The sequence below is a fragment of the Quercus suber genome, unplaced genomic scaffold (assembly GCF_002906115.3).
Source record: "Quercus suber isolate HL8 unplaced genomic scaffold, Cork oak 2.0 scaffold_1212, whole genome shotgun sequence".
NCBI lineage: Eukaryota > Viridiplantae > Streptophyta > Magnoliopsida > Fagales > Fagaceae > Quercus > Quercus suber.
The window spans coordinates 37,874-58,473 of record NW_027070608.1 but is presented as its reverse complement, the minus strand read 5'-3'; the positions used below and the strand labels follow the sequence as shown (position 1 = coordinate 58,473).

Below are 20,600 nucleotides of genomic sequence, written 5' to 3'. Positions count from 1 at the left end.
TTTTTTTTTTTTTTTCATCCCTAAACTTTGTAAAGAGTTTTTGAATAGTATAGAGACAAAAATAAAGATGAAAAAGAACTTTTTCAATAATTTAGAAATGAAAAACTAACTTTTATTAAAGTTTAAAGACATAAATAAAAAAAATTTCAATAGTTTAGGGACGAAATATGAACTTTTCAATAGTTTAGGAATGGAAAATGAACTTCTCAATAGTTTAACATAGTTTTGAATATCATTTTGTTTACTAATAATACTTTGTTTATCAAACTAGATAGATGAATATGTGCACTAAATTTGGCTTGCTTATATAATAATAATAATAATAATAATAATAATATAAATATAATTTCAAAGGACAGTGATGGAAGACAAAAATCTGACAACAATTTATACATATCTAATGTATTATAATTTTTTAACGGTGAAAAATTAATTTCATAGATATTATATCACAAATAAAATTAACAACTTGTTTTATCAACAAAAATAATAATAATAATAACAACTTGACTTGCCAATATGCTAATAACCCAACTATATTCTATCCTTTTTTTTTTTTTGTTGATAATTTATAGTTTGGAGAGCGTGAGAATTTAAATCTTGGATGTATCAATTAGAAACATTAGGAATTGCCAACTAATTGAATTACAAAACATTACGTCATTGTTGACAGTTATTGTTTGCAGATTTGATCCTATTTGTAGAAGAGTACATAGTTAATTAAGGATTAAAAAATATATATCGTTGTCAATGAAGTGTGGACAATGACAGTAGTCTTTGTGCTGTGCTGAGTTTATTTTCCAATTTATTTACTTTTTTTTAAAGCAAAATAAGTTAATCCAATGAAACTAAGCTCATCAACAATCCTAAAATAAGTCAATTAAAAGCTTCTTGCTTAAGTTATATGTTGGTTTTAAGGAATACAAATCGTCTTTACCACCTTTTGAGTTCCAACATTTGCAACTTGTCATTTATTTGTTTCACTTTTTATATAAAATAATCAAAAAAAAAATCAAAACAAATGGTATATGTACCATGATTGGTGGGAAAAAAAAAGTGGAACACAAAAAGTGATGTAAAATATTTTTATTCGATTTCAAATAATATCAATCAACATTCTATAATGCAATAAACATCTTTGATTGCAAATTTATGATTAAAAGGAACAATCTCAAATAAACAAACCAAGATCAAATTTTGTAATTTCCTCCATATGGATGTTCCAATATCTTTTGTCATTTATTTATCCACACTTCCTTTCTTTGTTATATATATATGTGGGGCCTGTTAGTTAAAAAGGTATAGTAATCCTCAGAAGTGGGCTCGAGGCCAATGGCCCAATCCGAGGACACTTAGTTATCGAGGACAGCCTAAAAAAGTTTTATTCTTACAAATGGGTATATAGGAGAAACGAGTAGATATTATATACAGCGGCATAACACACGTCCGAGGATACCAAAGTCCGAGGTGAATGTAACTTTCATGATAGTGGGGAGACTCCGCCAAGTTGTATCTGAACTGGAAATTGGAAATAACTTAAGGAGGCGTCGGGGAAGGTAGCAAATATCTTCCAAGGCCATCACCTCCACATTAAATGCTTTCCAGCTAACACTTTAGCCGTATTAATGTGGAGGTGATACCTGAACAGTAACTAAGCAGCTTTATGGCCACTAAGCTGAAAGTTCCGGTAGGTGCTGGATGGGACAGAAAGGAGCTCCCAAGATAAGAATTACATGTGTACGATGGAAACGGGGGAAAAACGGAGTATATAACATAGGAACGAAGGAAATAAAAGGGGACTTTTTGGCAGAAAAAGAGAAAAGAAGAGAGAGACGAACTAAAAGAGAGCCGAGGTGAGTTTTTCTCAAAGAGCGAACCTAAAGTATCCCTTGTTACTTGATGAGTAGAACCTTTCCTGTTAAACAGTATTAGTTCTGGACCCATACTCTAAAAATTTATTGTTTGGGCTTGTTGGGCTGAAAACCCATTCGCACTCAGGGTCAATCCAAATTGAGTCCCTAAATTGGTGCCGTCTGTGGGAAGAACTTGATCTGTTGAGAAGGAAGGGCAGGTGTGATACTCACGATGGAAGAGGAGTACCGCAACAACCGTTGATGGGCCGCAACAGGCAGATGCTAATCAGCACCAGGCAGAGTCTAGGGGCTCTTAGCACAGTAATCCGTTGGCAGACCATGAACACGAGGGGATCATGAGGGGTACCCGAACGACCCATGCAGATAGAAGCCTCTCTCGAGGGAAAGGCCCTGTAAAAGAGTGGAGGAAATTTGCAGTGTGAGATTAACAAGTTGAAGAGGGAATTGCGATATGAACGACGAAGGCGTAGGTCATAACTCTAAGCATTCTCTGAGGGTCGGATGACACCAGTTACAGGCAGAGGTCAAGAACTCCCCCAGCGAGTCTTTTTCGTGTGAGAGAGTACCACCGTAGGCGAGAAGTAAGAGTCCGACTCGACAGGGTCAGGGGAATGATGCCTTGAACAGGCTTTGAATCAGGTCTCTAAGTCGCTTTCACACGACATATTTGAAGACGCTAGTCTTCCTCGGCGATTCCACCAGCCTGTGTTCACCATTTATAATGGTCGAACAGACCCAGTGGAACATGTTAGCCACTACAGCAGAGAATGGCTATTCTATGCCAGGGATGAAACCTTGATGTGCAAGGTTTTCCCGTCTAGCCTGGGCCCAGTGGCCAATGAGATGGTTTAATGGCTTGAGAAACTAATACTATTGACTCTTTTGAGAAGCTCACTCAGGCCTTTGGTGCTCGCTTTATTACCTGTAGAAGGTTGTTCAACCTTGGGGTTCGCTACTATCCATGTCTATGAGAGAAGGGGAAACCTAAAACCTACTCAGACAGATACTGGGAAATGTTCAACAAGGTGGATGGGGCTCACGATGACGTGGCTATGAACACTTTTAAGGAAGGTCTTCCAACTGAGCACGGTTTTGAGGAAGTCTCTGACTGGCAACCTGTTACTAGTGTACGTCAGCTTATGGATCGGATAGATAAATATAGAAGAGTAGAGGAAGATCAGATGCAAGGCAGAGGGAAGTCTAAAGCAGTAACTCAAGAGAGGAGGATTTCAGGCTGGACCGGTACAAAACAACGACCTCGGAGGGACTTTGGGGGGCAGTCGGGGCCTGCCAACTCCCAGGTGGTTAGCGCCGTGTTCCGGGACCAGTGCAGCGAGTTCTGGAGAAGATAAAGAACGAGCCGTTCTTTTAGGTGGCCCAACAAGATGGCGAAACTTTTTAAAGTTTAGGGACGAAAAACAAACTTTTAGTAAAGTTTAGGGACTAAAATAATATTTTATCCTATATATATATATATATATTGTAGGGTGCAAGAATTCCGGTAAGGTAATTGCGCCATGTATCATGCCCATGGTCAAAAAGGACTATTATCTTGCCGAGGAGGCCACGCCCTCAGACTGTAGGATTACGTTAGTAGCACGTTACCAAAGGAGGTTGTGTTGTACAAAAAAAGCTTTGGGGAGGGGGCTAACACTGACATGATTGAAAAGTTGGTGGCTGCCACCACATTTAATGCATTCCACCAAACTTCCTAGTTGCATTTATATGAAAAAAAAAAAACTCTTAAACAGTGTTACCTTGATTGCCGCAACTCACAAGAGGGTTGGGAAGATATCTGATGGGATAGACACTCAAGTAATGGCCTAGATGATCAACAAATTGAAAGCCAAGATCATTTGAGGGGAACTATATAATGTAAGGAACCCTCTAAGGAGTGGGGGATCGGAGGGAGAGAGAAAATATTGTAGCATCAAGAGCAAGACTTGTAACCAAAAATCAAAAGAAGTAAATATATGAGATGTAGTCTCCTTAAACTGTGTCGAGGACAATTTACTTTGCGTGCAACAATTTTATTCTTGTTTTTCTTTTCATCTGGGCTCACTATAATTGTTATCTGATTCATTAGAGCCTAGTTTTTTAGCCCCACTCTTTATAAATTCATTATATTGGGCTATTTGGGCCAAGATCCTATTTCCCTTTAGGCTCAGGAACCAAATCTAGTCCCTACATATATATATATATATATATATATTAACTATTGAGATTATAGATTGTGATTAACGTATAAAAACAAGTAATATCAGTGATGATTATATGTAAAAGTGATATTACACTAATCACATTCTGTCATCTTAAAAAGTTATAAAATAATTAAGAAATTTAATGTATTTGACTATCTGTAGAATTGTTGATAGATGTTAAGTAGAGGACAAGTGGGTCGAGTTTGGCGTCTTGCAGAGATGGAGGCCTAGTTGGGCTAAGAATAGCATCACATTGGTGTTAGGCTACCACCTTTTAAGAGAATAAAATTGTGCATTTACAATCTACTCTAACTTTTGGTACAATGAATAAGCGTTTAGTCCTAACCATTGGTATTGTATTCGCTTGGTCATGACCATTGATAATTCTTGAAACCAACATTTGACTTAGGGTGTATTTGTTTTGGGGTGAAATAAGGTGGGTGTAAAACTTTGAAGAGAAAATTGGAAGGAAAACTTTTTTAGAGTGTGTTTGGTTAGGTAAAAATGATGGAAAATATATGGTGGGGCCCTTCTCCCTGAGCCCACCAAAATGTTTTCTTCTCAAAATAAAGTTTTTTTTAATTGTCAAAAATGCCCATGTGCACATGCACATGGGCTTCTTCAAGTTGCTTTTTTTTTCTTCTCCCCTGGTAAGCAACACATTGCCTTGTTGCCTTTTTTATTTGATTTTTTTTTCCTAAGCAACGTTGCCTCTTCTCTCTCTCTCTCTCTCTCTCTCTCTCTCTCTCTCTTATGGGCAGCAACATTGCCTTTCTTTTTCTTTTTTTCCTTTTCTTTTTTTGTTGCTATTTATCATTTTTTTTGTTTTAATTATGCACCCTTCTTTAACAAGAGTATATGAGTAAATTTATTCAAACTGATTTTTTTCACCCCTCCACTTTTCCACTCCCAACCAAACAAAAAAGAGAAAATAAAATATTTTCTATTTTCCCACTTTTTCACTCTTCCAACCAAATGGACCCTTGAAGTAAGCAACTTTTAATTGACTCATTGATTAGATGCTTCAATACCATTCCGAAACAAAGCGTGGCTGTAAACAAAAGCAACGTTGGACCTTTGATCTTTGTAGATTGTTGGTGAGTTTAGTTTCATTGTATTAACTTATTTTGCTTAAAAATAAAGATATTAAGTAAATAAATTGCAAAATAAATTCAACACAACACAATGACTACTACCATTATTTATACTTCATAGTAAAAAATATATCAACTTTTTTTAAATTTTCTTTTCAATTAACTCATGCACTCTTATACAAATGAGATAAACCTGCAATTAAACAAGGGTGTAATGCTTTATAGTTCAACTGGTTACTACTTATTGGTATTCTCAACACTATTGGGTTATTAGCCTATTGCAAATCAATTTGTTAATTTTATTTCTTATATAATATCTACGAAATTTATTTTGCACTATTAAAAAATTGTATAAATTGTTGTAAGATTTTTGTCTTCCATCACTATTCTTTTAAAATTATATTTTTTGTTCGGCAATACAAAAGTGGGAGAATGATATATATAAGCAAGCCAAATTTAGTGCACATATTCATCGTATCTAATTTGCTAAACTCATGTATTATTTGTACAAAAATTGATAATCAAAGTTGTCTTAAAATGTGGAAATTGCCTTGAGTCGATTACCTTGGTTCTACCAAAACAAAAAGAGTGGAAAATTCAGGTGCAAAGTCTTTCAACAAAAACTCTCAAGCCCATTAAGAGATGTTTTGGACTAGGCTTTTGCCCTTCTTGAATCAACCCAATTGAGCCTTCCAACTTTGAACAATCTATCACTTTAATAAGTTGTGAAAAAAAAAGGGAAACGAAGGTTCCATAAAATAAATTATTTATTTCTATTTTAGAGCATCTCGTCTCTCTCTCTCTCTCCTTATATATATATATATATATATATATATATATAAACAAAGAAATGAAGTGTGGATAAATAAATGACAAAAAGGTATTGGAACATCCATTTGGAAGAAATTACCAAATTTGATCTTGGTTTATTTGAGATTGTTCCTTTTAATCGTAAATTCGTAATCAAAGATGTTTAATGCATTATAGAATTGTTGATTGATATTACTTGAAATCGAAAAAAAAAATATTTTGTATCACTTTTTTTGTTCCACCAATCATGGTACATATGTCATGTGTTTTGATATATACATATTTTTAAATTTTGATTATTTTATATAAAAAGTGAAACAAATAAATAACAAGTTGTGAATGGTGGAACTCAAAAGATGGTAAAGAGGATTTGTTTCATTGGATTAACTTATTTTGCTTAAAAAATAAAGTAAATAAATTGGAAAATAAACTCAGTACAGCATGAAGACTACTTTTATTGTCCATACTTTATTGTAATTCAATTAGTTGGCAATTCCTAATATTTCTGATTGATACATCTAGGATTTAAATTCTGCTCTCCAAATTATAAAATTATCAATAACAAAAAATGTGGAAAACTCTCAATTTTCACTCGCGCCAAATTCGTGGCGGTGGCAGTGGTTGGTGGCTGAGGTGAGAGAGAGTAGATCTATGGCGGCGGCGGCTGCTACAGCTAGAGCGATGGCGGCGGCGGCGGCTAGGGCTAGGGGCAGTGGAGATGTGAGAGAGAGCTCGACGATGGTGAGAGAGAGCTCTGCATGGTGAAAATGAAAATGGGTAAGAGAGAAAAAAAAAAATGGAGTTGGAGTTGGAGTTGGATCAAAATGTGGAAAACTCAGGTGCAATCTCTTTCCCCAAAGAAGAAAGTGGATATGTTATATATATATATGTGTGTGTGTGTGTGAGAGAGAGAGAGAGAGAGAGAGAGAAAAGGCTATCATGAAATCATCATCCCTATCCCCAATGCAGCCATGGGCTTTACTAAACCCTTAAAAAAGTCATATAGGCCTCACTGAAGCCCATCAAGACAAGTTTTGGACTAAACTTTTACCCTTCCTGATTCAACTCCAAGTGGGCCCTGAAATTTCAAACAACCTAGCTAGTACGTTTCAACAAGAACAATATATAATTTCCATGTGGACCCAAAAAAGGTATAAAAAGAAAGATAGAAGTTAAAAACTACAGTAATAGTGCATGTGCATGTGTATATGACAACTGACAAAGGTTGCTTTAATAATGCGAAGAGTGGAAAGGAAAACACTTGTGGTCCACACGGTTTTCTTTCGGTGCTGAGGTCCAATGGCTGTTTTCTCTGCTTTGAATTAAGGGCTGTCAAGCGGGTAAAAGACCCGATCAAACTGCCCGGGTCCGACCGACCCGAGGCCAGCGGGTGGACCCGAAATCTATGGTGGGTCAAATTCGGATTCCTCTCTAATAAAATCCGTAAAACCCGACCCCACCGATGGTTTAAGACAAAAAAATGTTGGTAATTTGTAGAACACGTGAAGTCTGAATGGAGAACTGTGCTTGTTTTCTTGCCATCCTGGTGCCCCACATCTACGCGTTTTACTTTCATCGAAGCACTCAAAAAGTATGGTCTTTGTCTTTTATTCCCACCCACTCTCACAGATTGTTCTGGTTTTACTCTCACCCTCCAGTTCTCTGTTCTCACAAAGACACAATTAGCATTCATTCAATTCTCTCTAATTCAAGAAATGGCGGAAGGAGTTCTGTTCGACATTGCTAAGGAAATCATTGGGAAGGCGGGCAACCTAGCACTCAAAGAGGTTGCGCTCATCTGGGGTGTCAATGACGAGATCAACAAACTCAAGGAGAGAGTTTCCATAATCAGTGCTGTGATTTTGGATGCAGAGGCGAAGCAACACGACAGTGCAGAGATCAAACTGTGGCTGAACAGGCTTAAGGATGCCATGTGTGATGCGGATGACTTGCTGGATGAAATCTCCACTGAGGCCCTGCGACGGGAAGTGATGACCCGTGACAAGAAGGCCAAAGAGGTACGTATCTTCTTTTCCAAATCTAACCAGTTTGCATATGGTGTTAGAATGGGTCATAAGGTTAAGGAGATGAGGGGGAGGCTAGTTGCTATAGCTGCGGACAGGCAGTTTCACTTGGATGAACGTCGTGAGGAGATACAAGTCAGGAATGAGTCAAGACGGCAGACTCATTCCCTTGTAAGTGCTGAAGATGTTATTGGGAGGGAGGAGGATAAGAGGGCCATTATTGGATCTCTGTTGGATCCCAATGTTAAGGAGAATGTTTCTGTCCTTCCGATAGTTGGTATCGGAGGACTAGGAAAGACCACAGTTGCTCAACTTGTCTTCAATGATGAAGAAATCAAGAACCATTTTCAGCTAAAATTCTGGGTGTGTGTCTCCGACAATTTTGATGTGAAGATAATTGTTGAGAAAATCTGGGAATGTATAAAAAATGAGAAACGAAAAGACCTTGAAATGAACACATTAGTCAATAATCTTCAAAAAGAAATTAATGGAAAAAGGTACTTGCTTGTGTTGGATGATGTGTGGAATGAGAATCGTGAGAAATGGCTTAGCTTGAAAGATATTTTGACGGGTGGCGCAAGAGGCAGTGGAATATTATTGACTACACGCATTAAAAAAGTGGCAGAGATTACAAAATCTATGCAATCGCACTTGTTAAGGGGTTTAGATGATCAACAGTCTTGGTCTTTATTGAAGAAGATGGCATTTGTAGAGGGTGAAGAGCAAAAGAGTGCAAGTTTTGAAAATATTGGGAAGGAGATTTTGAAGAAGTGTGGAGGGGTTCCACTTGCTATAAGAACAATAGGAGGTCTGTTGTATTTCAGAAAATCTGTAAGAGAGTGGCAATTATTCAAAGACAATGAACTTTTGAATATATCTGAGGAAGACAATGATATTTTACCAACATTAAAGTTGAGTTACGATCATCTCCCATCACATTTGAAGCAATGCTTTGCTTTTTGTAGTATATTTCCAAAGGATTATGAAATTGAAAAGGCGAGTTTGATTTATATGTGGATGGCGCAAGGATTCATCAAATTGTATAACGAAAAGAAATGTCCAAAAGATGTTGGGAATGAGTATTTTATGGATTTGCTTTGGAGATCATTCTTTCAAGAAGTTGAAGAAGATGAACTTGGCAATATTTCAAAATTCAAAATACATGATCTCATTCATGATTTAGCAATAAAAGTAATGGGATCAGAGAGCACTACCATTTATTCAAAAGAGACAGACATTGACAAGAAAATTCATCATGTGTCATTTGGGCATATATTATCCTCATCATTGGAGATTCCGATCTCATTATATAGGGCAAGAAGGATAAAGACATTTCTTTTGCCATGTCAACCACGGTATGGTACTTCAAATTTGGATAGTTCAACTTTTAGTGCAATTGTGGCAAGTTTTAAGTTCATACGCTTGTTGGATTTGCATAACATGAGTATTAAAACAATTCCAAGTTCTATAAAAAAGTTGAAGCATCTAAGATATCTTGATCTTTCTATGAATGGAGACATTGAGATGCTTCCTAATTCTATTGTCAAGTTGTACAATTTGCAAACACTTAAACTCTCTAATTGTTATGGTCTTAAAGAATTGCCAAGAGATATTAACAAATTAGTCAACCTCAAGTTTCTTGAGATTGATAGGTGTTCAAGGTTGACGCATATGCCAAATGGACTGGGCCAATTGACTAATCTACAAACATTGTCAAGATTTGTGATGAGTAAGGGTAGGATTGATTCAGTGCCTAGGAGTTACGGTGAATTGAAGGAACTTAACCAACTAAATGAGTTAAGAGGAAATCTGTCAATCGAAAATCTCAAACAAGTAAAGGATGCCCCTTTAGAGTATAAGGATGCAAATTTGAAAGAGAAACAATGCCTTGATAGGTTGGACTTGAAGTGGGTAGAAGAATACATTAATGAGAAGGATGCTGCTGGTTATGATGACATGTCATTGGAAGCCTTGCAACCGCATATAAATCTCAAAGCATTGAGTTTAGAGAGATACGGTGGAGTGATATTTCCACATTGGTTTCTGTCCCTCACAAATCTTGTCCAATTTAAATTAGAGGATTGTAAAAAATGCCAATATCTTCCACCGTTGGACCAATTGCCTTCTCTCAAAGTTATCTGTTTGTCCATATTGGATTCTTTAGAGCACATATCAGATTCAGAGAGAGATAACAGTGATTCTTTATTCTACCCATCTTTGGAGAAACTCTATATTCGGTTTTGCCCTAATTTAAAGGGATGGTGGCACTGGCGGGGAAGGAGGGATTCTCTTCCTTCATTTCCTCGTCTTTCTGATTTAGATATTAGGGATTGCCCTCAGCTGACTTCCTTTCCTTTGTTTCCATATCTCGAAAGTTTGATTCTAGAGAAGTGTAGCTTGAAGCAGTCATTGGAGAGGATGATGATAAACAACAAGACTTGTTCAGGGAATCTACCATCAATTGCTTCTTCTTCTTCTTCTTCTACAATTGTTGCCCCTCTCTCCAAATTAAGTTACATGTGGATACTTAACACGGAAGAAGCTTTGCCAGAGGAGTGCCTACCAAATCTCATTTCTCTCCGTACTCTATATCTACACAAATGTCCTCTTCCTCAAGGCATTCGATATCTTACGGCACTTCAACATCTGAGTGTTTGGAACTCTGAGGTGGTTGATTTATCCAATGTTTGGGATGAGATGGAATGGCAAGGACTTAGGACCCTTCTCTCTTTGGATTTCAATAAACTTCCGAAGTTGGTCTCTCTCCCAATGGGACTTCAATATGTCAGCTCTCTACAATATCTCGAAATTTGGTACTGTGATAGTTTGATAGCTATACCGGAGTGGATCTGCAAACTTATATCTCTTCAATCTCTTCGAATTAGGGATTGCCCTAAATTGGAATCATTGCCAGAAGGATTCGGTGCCCTTAACTCTTTGCAAACACTAGACATTGGAGGATGCCCCATCTTACTGAAAAGATGCAAGAAGCAAATCGGGGAAGATTGGCATAAAATTTCTCACATTCCCAATTTGGAAGGAGATCTGTCTCAGCAAGAAGAAGAGCCAGGTATGTAAAAGTCACCATTTTATTCCCAACCTTCGATTAAAAAAAATCCAAATGCACAATTCTTCTTCTCCATTGTTCTCTCTCAACGTCTGTATTTCTTGGTGATTAAATTTCAGATGAAGAAGAACCAAATGAAGAAGCAAAGAAACTGCTCGTAAGAATTGGGACTTAATTAAAGCTTTTGGGTGCTGCAATTGTTCAACAACACAACAACTCACTCACTGGTACTATCTCCTTTCTTTTCTTTTACTTTTCCCCCTTTATCTGCTCATAATATTCTCATTTTTTAAATTATGTTTTGGAAAAAAAATTAATGTGAACTTTCTTTCATCTAATTTCTTACATATCAAATTATTCCGTATTTTTATTTGATGTGCTTCATTACCCATTGTGTAAACAGAGTCAATATTACTAGGACAATTGAACTGGGCAACCGTGCCATAGGATTCAGCTCATTGTACAGGTATTCAACTCCTTTTTAAATATATAAGCTTCCAATTTTCTGTTATGTCTACAGATAATGCCATTTATCACAATTTGTTATCTAAGTTAAATCACTATGGGATCATGCTTTGTAGCAAAATATAATTTTCAAGCATCATGGTTTTATTTTGAAATGTAGCTTGATAAGTTGATATTTACAAGGAAAATGTTACTATATGTTACCGAAACATCGAACTATCTAAGTTTTCTCAGTTTGTTGATTTTAATATTGTTGGTTGGTTTAAGCTAAAAAAACATGAATTCTACCACTGACCTGTTTTATAAATTATAACACCAAATATACTTTATAGAGATTAAGCACTGTTTCATTATTTTTATTGTCATTACAGACTAAATACTGCAGTCAAGACAAATCCTTGTTTATTTATTTATTTTATTTTATTTTATTTATTATAAAAAAGCTAGTTTTTCTACTGATAGTAACAGTAGAACCTGATGCATCATTTTAATGCGAGTGCTGCAGAGTTTTATTATGTACATTTATATAGCCAGCTTTCAACAACGATATGTGGCTTTCTCAAGTGATTCATCAATGGAGGTAACTCATGTACAATATCCTAACCTCCCTCTCAAGTGTCCTTTGTGCTTACTTCCTTTGTTTCTTCTTTCACATCATCTTTCGCATCTTTGCATCTTCAGATACTAACATCAATTCTTGTTTTACTGTATTTCACATGCATCAGCACAAGACAAGAAGTAGAGAATAAATATAGGGGCATAGGGCCCCATGTGTAAGTGATGTAGTGCTTTTGATCTCAAAGTACATTGAGATACAGAGATGATTGCTTTCATACAGTTTGCATATAGCCTCAAGACTCCTGTGAAAGGTAAGCCTACTTATCTAAAATTGCAATTGTTTAACTACTGCTTTTGTATATTTTAGTATTTTATATTTGCAACTTTTACTTCTCCTGTCTAATTCTGTTTCTAGGTATAATTTTTGTATGTCCTTTTTTTTCCCCTCTAAATATCCAATGATACTTCCCCTAGTAATGTGGAAGCTGTTTCACCAGTTTGTATAGCAAACAAGATGCGTTTGCATCATAGTGGTTTTTTGAGACATTTTAGCTTTATCTATTGAATGGGAAAGGAAGAGGAAGAGGAGGAATTTGATTCCTGTGAAACAAAATAATATGAATTTATTTGAAAAATGCAGGAGGAAATAGGTCACGAGTGCATTAAGCTGCTCACATCCCAGAGATTGAAATTTATTTTGGAAGGATTTAGCTCCAGTGTGTATACATGTTTCTCATATCCCTCCAAATTTCTCAAGTACTTTTTTTTTTTTATCAGTATATAAGTAAGTATTTTATCCAGCAAAAAGACAAGGTCCAAATATACAGTTAGTATACTACAGAACCAAATTTCTCAGATACTAATCTCGTTTGCTCTTAAATTTACCATTTGGTTTTAGGTTGATGAGTTTATTGGGCTCTATATGCAAAAACTTGAGGAGAATTGAATACTAAAGCAGGCAAGAATTTAAAAGTGCATTTTTTTTTTTCCCAAACTAGACTATGCAAAGTTTACACAAAAACAATGAGAAAATAATGGTAACTATCTCATTCCTTACCCTCATAGGTTTGGCTTCAATTTTTGAGTATTTTTTTTTTTTCCTGGCAATATGATAGGCAACATCATCAACAAAGCATTATTCCCAAGTTTTGAGGTTAGCTATGGATCCTCATTTCCTCCCAAAACTTTTTTCCTTTTTTGAAATATGGTGGAAAACTTATTCACTCACTTATTCTCCTTTTTATTTCTCAAACTTTGGTCTCATAGGTTGCCATGGATGAAAGCTATAGCTTGGTGTTACCACTCAAAGTGTTACCTGCTTTTAAGGATAGCTTAATTTCATGGTGAGTGATTTTTGAACTTCTGAACCAGTAACACTTTTTTTTTTTGGATAAGAACCAGTAACACTTTTTTGAACTAGGGTTGCTTGGAGAGTTCTATGACTTAATAAAGAAGGCATTTCTATCATCTTTGGATTAATTTCTTAAGGTTGCTTAGCATACCATGGAGTTATATTAGAGATATGGCACCTGTGAAATATCACATGAATCTAACACCCTGTTGGAATTTTTTGTTTAGTACTCTGTCAGAAGGGTTCAGGCTTGCTAGCGTATTTGTATTGCTGCTGTAAAGAGTCATTCTTTTGTTGTCCTGAGTTGTAATTGTCTTAGTGCTCTGTCTGCTGCTTCAGACTTGCTGTTGTATTTGAATTGCTGGTTTTCAGCATGGTTTAAATGAAATTTCTGCCTGATTATCCAAGAATAAAATAAAATAAAATCTAGCACCTTCTATTCTCAAGAACAGGAGCTCATAACCTTTCTAATGGCTTTTAAATTGAATACTAGACAACAATAGCTATCAAACAGAGGAGAATAAATGATTTTATTTCTAGTGATTTGAGTTCCAAAGTAAAATTATAAGGTCTTTACACAAATTGGTCCCTTTTCCTTCATTTTTCGTAAAAATTTCCAATTATGTTATATAAGTAAATTCTTTTCTGGGCAGAAGTTGGCTTTCAAGGTGAAGGCAAGACTGTTCACCTAAACGAGTAAGATCGATTCTTTTAAACATGACCTTCCTTTCTTTTTGGTCACGGGATGTTGGAATGGATACCGAGGCTTATTTGACTGAACTCACTGGTATTTTTCTCATTTCCTTTTTTTACCCTTTATCTGCTCTTAGGATCTGCTATATTTAATTTATGACTTTTGCATTTTAATAAAAAACATGTGACTTTTCCTTCATTCTAATAAATTGCATCTTTGTATCTCAAATTGCATTGATGACATGATGTATATGATGTGCTTCAAATATTGTTTAAACAGAGTAAAATTTGGCTCAAGGTGATATAGAGGTAATATTGCAGGAGAATTAAATCTTGCAACCATGCTTGTAGAATTTAGCTCATTGTATAGGAATTTTGCTGTTTCAAATCCTTTTTATATGTAAGCACCTAACTTGCTGTTATATCTTCAAATTACAATCATAATAATAATAATGACTCGCAATTTTCTCTTGTAGCTTGGTCTTATTTGAAAACACAGCTCAATTTTTTTAAAATCATTTGATAAATTCAAATAAAATGGAAATATTCCTATTTGTTATCGAAACAGAAAACTACTATATTTTTCTCACCATCAATTTTTGAATTATAGGTTGTTTGGAAAAGAAAAAGAAAAAGAAAATCTCTGGCATATGTTTCATAACACTAATTATCATATATTATAAAACTAGAGATCCAAAAATCTTTTTATTATTGGTGTTGCTATGACAGACAAAATAATATAGTTAGCACTATTGTTTTGTGAAGCAATCCTTTCTATAGAGATTTTAGCAACAGAACTTGATGCATTAGGAGATATTAGCAATAGAACTTGATGCATCGTTTTAATGTGTGCACTTTCAAGCTTTTATCATGTGCATTCATGTTGGCAGTTTCTCACAACAATCCATAGCTTCCTTTAGTGAACCATCCAAGGAGGCAACTCATACAATATCCTAATTTCTCTCTCTAAAGTCCTTTTTTTCATTTCCCCCTTGTTTCTTCTTTCACCTCTTTAAGACCTGATTATTCCATATGACTTCTTGTTGCCAGTTTATGTACTAATATCTATTCTTGATTTGTTCCATTTCACGTGCTAATATGATGAGAAGTATAGAGTAAATGATAACCCATGTATAAGGTGATGTAGTGCTTTCTAATTCCATACTTACATTAAGATACATGGATAATTGCTTTGACAAAGTATGTAACTAAACTCATGACTCTTGTGAGAGGTGACCCTATATATCTGAATTAGTAATGGTTGAACAGTTGCGTTTATATTCCAGTACATTAAGTTTGTAAATTTTTGCTTGTCATGCTTGTATTTGTTTCTAAGTATTATTATGCATGCATCAGAATTGTTATTTGAAGATATTTCCCCACGGTCTTGGCACGCATTGATGAAGACACAAGGCGTTGGAAGGTTGATGTTGTTTGAAGAACCTTCCTACCTTTGAAGCAGACATCATCCTAAGCATCCCTCTCAGCTACAACCTCCCAGATGATCAAATCATATGGATTGGAAATAAGAAAGGTGAATTCTCTATCAAAAGCACTTACTATGTAGCACTTCCAATCATTCATCCATTTAATGAGGGTGAAAGCTCAAGAGATGATCATTACTCCCCTTTCTGGAAAAGGATGTGGCACCTCAACATCCCAGCAAAGATCAGAATCTTTGCCTGGCGTGCCTGCATGAATGCCCTCCCCACTATGCATTTCCTAAGAACCAGAGGAGTAAGCACAGATGGTATTTGCCCTGTGAGTGACTTGTGCCCTGAAAGTACTCTGCATACCCTCATACACTGTGACACTCCCAAAGAGGTGTGGTATCTACAAATATTTGAGAAATTTCTCTTGTAGACAATTGAGAAAGTTACTTTTTGTTTTTGCAACATCCTTACAGCTTCACTACAACGATAGTGATTAAAGTTCAATTTTATCTGTTACTTATACCTTATCCTTTGACTTTGACTCTTTTATTTATTTATTTTTATTTAGAGAATTTATAAGGAAGGCATATTTCAAAAGACACCCCTTGTGGAAAAGCAGAGACAATGGTGAGTTAGAAGGTTTTCATTATTATTCTGGGATAAATAGAGGCAGGGAGTATTAACAAATTAAATGAACATAACATGAGGATAACAATTACAGAACAGTAGTCAAAGGCCAAAGTTACTGAAGAGTGACGGTCCAAGTGCCTATATGAACAAGTGTGAATTAATGAAACACCATTTTAAGGTTTTGCCAATAACAATCTCCATTCCAAACCATCTCTTTGGACCATAACAACTTTCATTCTTGTCCTGATCACTAGTCCCCTCACTTTTGGCACTCGTGGAAGTCCCTCCACCTATAGCCAGAGAAATTACCCACAAATTTAAGTAGTTTTCTACAATATCAAAAGAAATTGAAATGAAAAAGAAGACTCGTGTATGTTGGTTACGTTACCACTAGGACTAGGAGCAGGACTAACATCACTTTGATTAGAACTCCTTCCCAATTGGTAGAGAACTTGAGCTTCTGGTGAATTAGGATCCAAGTGTAAAGAGTTGCATCCATGACCATGCAAACAAATCAAATCAGTGTGTAAATATTAGCCACTTCTAGTGATATTTGTCCTTTTTAAAGAAGTGTAAAACCAAAACAGGTCTATAGCACTCACCATTCACTTCTTAGATCGAATTTCATAAAAAACAATTAGCTAGAGGAAAACAACTCTTATAGCTGAATGCATACCAGGACACTGGGAGACTTTAGCAGGGGCATGGCAAACAGAAGGCAGACCTAAAGCAAAGTGTAACATTAATCTGTAATCCTAATTCAAGATCATTACGATCTCTGATGATGACACACAAGCACTTCTTGTTGTCCTTTAGGACTTGTTTAAGACCAGTGCAAAAGTCTGGTGTAGGTACTTTTGCTTGTCCACCAATGTAAGGCAGACATGTAGCAGTCCTACTAGTTGCCGCGCACACTCTTCTCTGTCTTTGGCTGCATCTGCCATTGCATAGTTAACCATAGCTGACATTAGCACTAATAGGAATGGAAGAATGAAAGTGCTCAAGTGTTAGGCTATTGCCATTTTGTTTACACACACAAAGAGGGGATCCAAACTCAATTTATGCTTAGGCTATTTAAAAAAGAGCTAGGTGGTAGTGGAGTCTATCATTTCATTTGCTTTGTCCTCGGTTGTCACTACTTTAATTATTACAATCACCAAGTTTAGTGCCACCGACTGGTACTTTTGAATTATTACTTGTTGATAACATTCCACATTGAATGATATTTAGTGCACTCTTAAGAATAGCTCAACAATTGCTATCTTACTAGATGTGACATTCTATGATTGCAGCAGGATGCAAGAAAAGTAACTAAATTCCATTCCTCTAAATGGTAAATGCACATGATGGAATCTACTAAAGCACCTTTTCTTTCTTTCTCTATCTTCTGTTTGGGCCCCAATTCCTTTAGGCTTGAGTTCATATTTGGGCCACAGCATTCTCCAGTAAGGATGAGGTTTGAGGCTTTGAGATTTGATCTACCACAAATATCTGGTGTTAGCCTTAGCCCAAACCCAAACCCAAATAATGATCCGCAGCATTCTCTATTGGATCTTTCCTATCTGCACAACCCTCTTTTGAATAAACTATTTTGGCTACAAGTAAATTTGTCAAATAAATTCTATACTTAGAACCATCCTTTCCCATAAATCCTATGCTTAAAAAATTACAAATATAAAACACAAACACCTTCCAAGCTATGGACTATGACACCTTTCTAATTAGAAACCCACAGATGCGATGTTTTTCAGTTATGCACATTCATTTAAAAAAAAGACAACTAACATTGTGTAAATAAAGACATGCAGCAAACAATTGTAACAAGTTAAGAAAGTCGTAAAACATTGTGTAGTTACCTATTGTGGAGCTGTTACTGCTGCTGTGTGGAGCAGTTATTGCTACTGTAGACAAGTAGAGTTGTTGCTTATGTAGTTACTAGAGTATAACTGTGTTGTAATTGAGTCACCGTAAATATAATTTTGATTAGTAGAGCTTAAACCACGTGTTAAGACCTAAATTATATTGATTTTACTGTAGATCATCTATTAGTTGATATATTTGGTATTTTATTGTTTCCATGTTACTAATTAATCAATTAATATATTTTTAAATGTTTAGAGAGGAACCAAAAAAAAAAACAGTGTTATGCTACAAACTCTTGCAAACTCATCATAAGTAAAAAAATAATGATAATAATAATAAAAACCATAAACAGTGCAAATTTAAACATTTCTTGATTTGTTCCATGTCACATGCTAATATGATGAGAAGTGTAGGGTAAATGATAGCCCATGTATAAGGTGATTTAGTGCTTCTAATTCTAAACTTAAATTGAGATCCATGGATAATTGCTTTGACAAAGTATGTAAATAACCTCATGACTCCAGCGAGAGCTGAGCCTACATATCTGAATTAGTAATGGTTTAACAGTTGCTTTTGTCTTCTACCCAAAAAAAAAAAAAAAAAACAGTTGCTTTTGTTTTCCAGTTCAATAAGTTTGCAATTTTCACTTGTCATGTTTGTATCTGTTTCTAAGTATTATTATGCATGCATCAGAATTGTTGTTTGAAGATAGTTTTACTTCATATATATTGAATTGGAAAGGGGTGGGGAAGAAAAATCTATATTTGGTAGAGAATAAATGTTCCTGATGAATTCTCATTTGAAAAGAGGAATTGAATTTTCATGAACCAAAATAATGTGAAGCATTTGTTGGATATTTATTATACATCTTTTCTCACTTGTTTAGTAAAAAAATCCAGGTGGAAATATGTCAAGAGTAGACTAAGCTTTTCACATCCCAGGATTCGAAGTTTGTTTCAGAAGTATTTAACCCGTGTGTCTACAGGTGCATACATCTCCATTCTCTGTTCCCTTCAGATTTATCAAATACCAGATTATTTCTCTCTTAGCTTTTCCCTTTGGTTTCAGGTATGGAGAGTTTATTAGTTATTGGGTTCTATATCTGAAAGCTGAGGATAATTGATAATACATCAGACGATAGTTTAATAGTGCATGTTTTTCTAAACCTACATGGAATGAAAAGTATGCAGAAACTAAGAAAAAGTATGGTAATTATCTCTTTCCTAACCTAATTAAATCTCTCCTCATAGATAAGGTTTCAATTTTTGAATTTTTCCTTTTCTTTTCTTTTTCCCTGAAATATGGTAGAAAAAGTATTACTTTCTATTTTCTCTTCATTTTTTTGGCAATGTGCATGGATTGGTAGAAAATTTGTTACTTTCTCACTTATTCTCTAAATTTATTTCTTAAACGTTGGTCTAATAGGTTCTCATAAGTGAAGATCGTTGGCACTTAGAGAGTTTGCTGAAATCCAGGTAGATGATTCTTGGACTACTTAACTTGATGAGTTCCATGAACAAAAGGATTGTTTGGTGAATGTTGTAAAATCATAAACAAGACATTTGGTTTCATCTTAGCTCTAATTTCTCAAGGTTGCTTAACATACATGAAGTTACAGACACATTTTGAGATAGGAAACCTGTAAAATATCAGGTAATTATATTTCCTAAAGTTTGGGTTCCAAAGAAATATGTAAATATGGTCTTGGCACAGATTGGATATCTGAATCTTTATGCTTTTCATTTTTTTTTTTCTTTCTAGTTATGTTTTGTCTTAGGTAGGATCCTTGAATTAGTGAATCCTGGAATTGAGTATATGTGCACAGAAGTTTCATTCTATTGAGAAGATTATATACATAAATGATTGTTTGGGCACAAGTTAGCTTTCGATGTGATAGTGTGATGCAGAACGTTTAATATCATTCTAACTCAATGAATACCTTGAAAGCTCAAGGAAAAAAAAATGTAATCTGCAGAAATTTGAGAAATTCTCATTGATGGAAGTTTTCTCCCCCCCAATCTAATCAAGGATAAGATAATGGTATCTACCCAACTTTGAGAAATTTCTCCTGTAGACAATTGAGAAAGTTAACTTTTTGTTTTTGCAACATTCTCAGAGCTTCACTTCAAGGATTGTGATTAGAGTTCAATTTTTAGCTGTTACTCTTTTTATTATCATACTAGATATGTATACTTTATCGTCAGTTTTTCCTTGGAAAGATTTATAAGAAAAACATAGTTCAAATGACATCCTTTGTGGAAAAGCTGAGACAAAGGGAGAGTTGAAAGGTTTTCGTTATTATTTTGGGATAAATAAAGGCAGGGAGGCATTAATAAATGAAAAGAACGTAACATGAGTATAACAATTACAAAGCGGCAGTCAAGGCTTAAGTTACTGAAAAGTTAAGAGTCCAAGTGCTTATATGAACAAGTGTGTACTGATGAAACACTATGTTAAGGCCATTCTTATAACAAACTCCATTCCAAACCATCTCTTTGGACCATAACAACCTTCATTCTTGTCTAGACCACTAGTCC

The 20,600-nt window shown here is 35.3% G+C and overlaps 1 protein-coding gene and 1 long non-coding RNA gene across 15 annotated transcripts; one reads left to right on the top strand and one right to left on the bottom strand.

Moving 5' to 3' along the window:
* Window positions 1–7,574: 7,574 nt before the first annotated feature.
* On the top strand, window positions 7,575–19,944 carry LOC112035902 (putative disease resistance protein RGA3). 14 transcript variants are annotated; one of them, XM_065769581.1, is made up of 16 exons: window positions 7,575–11,073; window positions 11,190–11,297; window positions 11,474–11,536; window positions 12,041–12,115; window positions 12,261–12,404; window positions 12,734–12,877; window positions 12,992–13,051; window positions 13,209–13,246; window positions 13,360–13,436; window positions 14,098–14,231; window positions 15,494–15,671; window positions 15,778–15,961; window positions 16,139–16,197; window positions 18,963–19,048; window positions 19,132–19,271; window positions 19,489–19,944. In XM_065769581.1, exons 1-2 carry the CDS (start codon window positions 7,695–7,697, stop codon window positions 11,243–11,245), a joined length of 3,435 nt encoding a protein of 1,144 aa, XP_065625653.1. In that variant the 5' UTR covers window positions 7,575–7,694; the 3' UTR covers window positions 11,246–11,297; window positions 11,474–11,536; window positions 12,041–12,115; window positions 12,261–12,404; window positions 12,734–12,877; window positions 12,992–13,051; window positions 13,209–13,246; window positions 13,360–13,436; window positions 14,098–14,231; window positions 15,494–15,671; window positions 15,778–15,961; window positions 16,139–16,197; window positions 18,963–19,048; window positions 19,132–19,271; window positions 19,489–19,944. The 14 variants fall into 14 exon arrangements, with proteins under 14 accessions (XP_065625653.1, XP_065625652.1, XP_065625650.1 ...); XM_065769580.1 differs by having other exon boundaries at window positions 12,734–12,809; window positions 15,494–15,961; XM_065769578.1 differs by having other exon boundaries at window positions 12,734–12,849; window positions 15,494–15,961.
* On the bottom strand, window positions 16,199–16,714 carry LOC112035882 (uncharacterized). Its single transcript, XR_010627459.1, has 2 exons — window positions 16,589–16,714; window positions 16,199–16,490 (listed from the first exon to the last, which is right to left on the bottom strand). It is a non-coding gene; the product is annotated as an uncharacterized LOC112035882 (long non-coding RNA).
* Window positions 19,945–20,600: the final 656 nt, after the last annotated feature.

What these genes read in the sequence shown, in the direction of transcription:
- LOC112035902 (XM_065769584.1), top strand. Translation starts at nt 7,695, where the DNA reads ATGGCGGAAGGAGTTCTGTTCGACATTGCTAAGGAAATCATTGGGAAG. An exon ending in TCAGCAAGAAGAAGAGCCAG is followed by an intron (nt 11,074 to 11,189) that starts GTATGTAAAAGT and finishes ATTAAATTTCAG; the next exon opens with ATGAAGAAGAACCAAATGAA.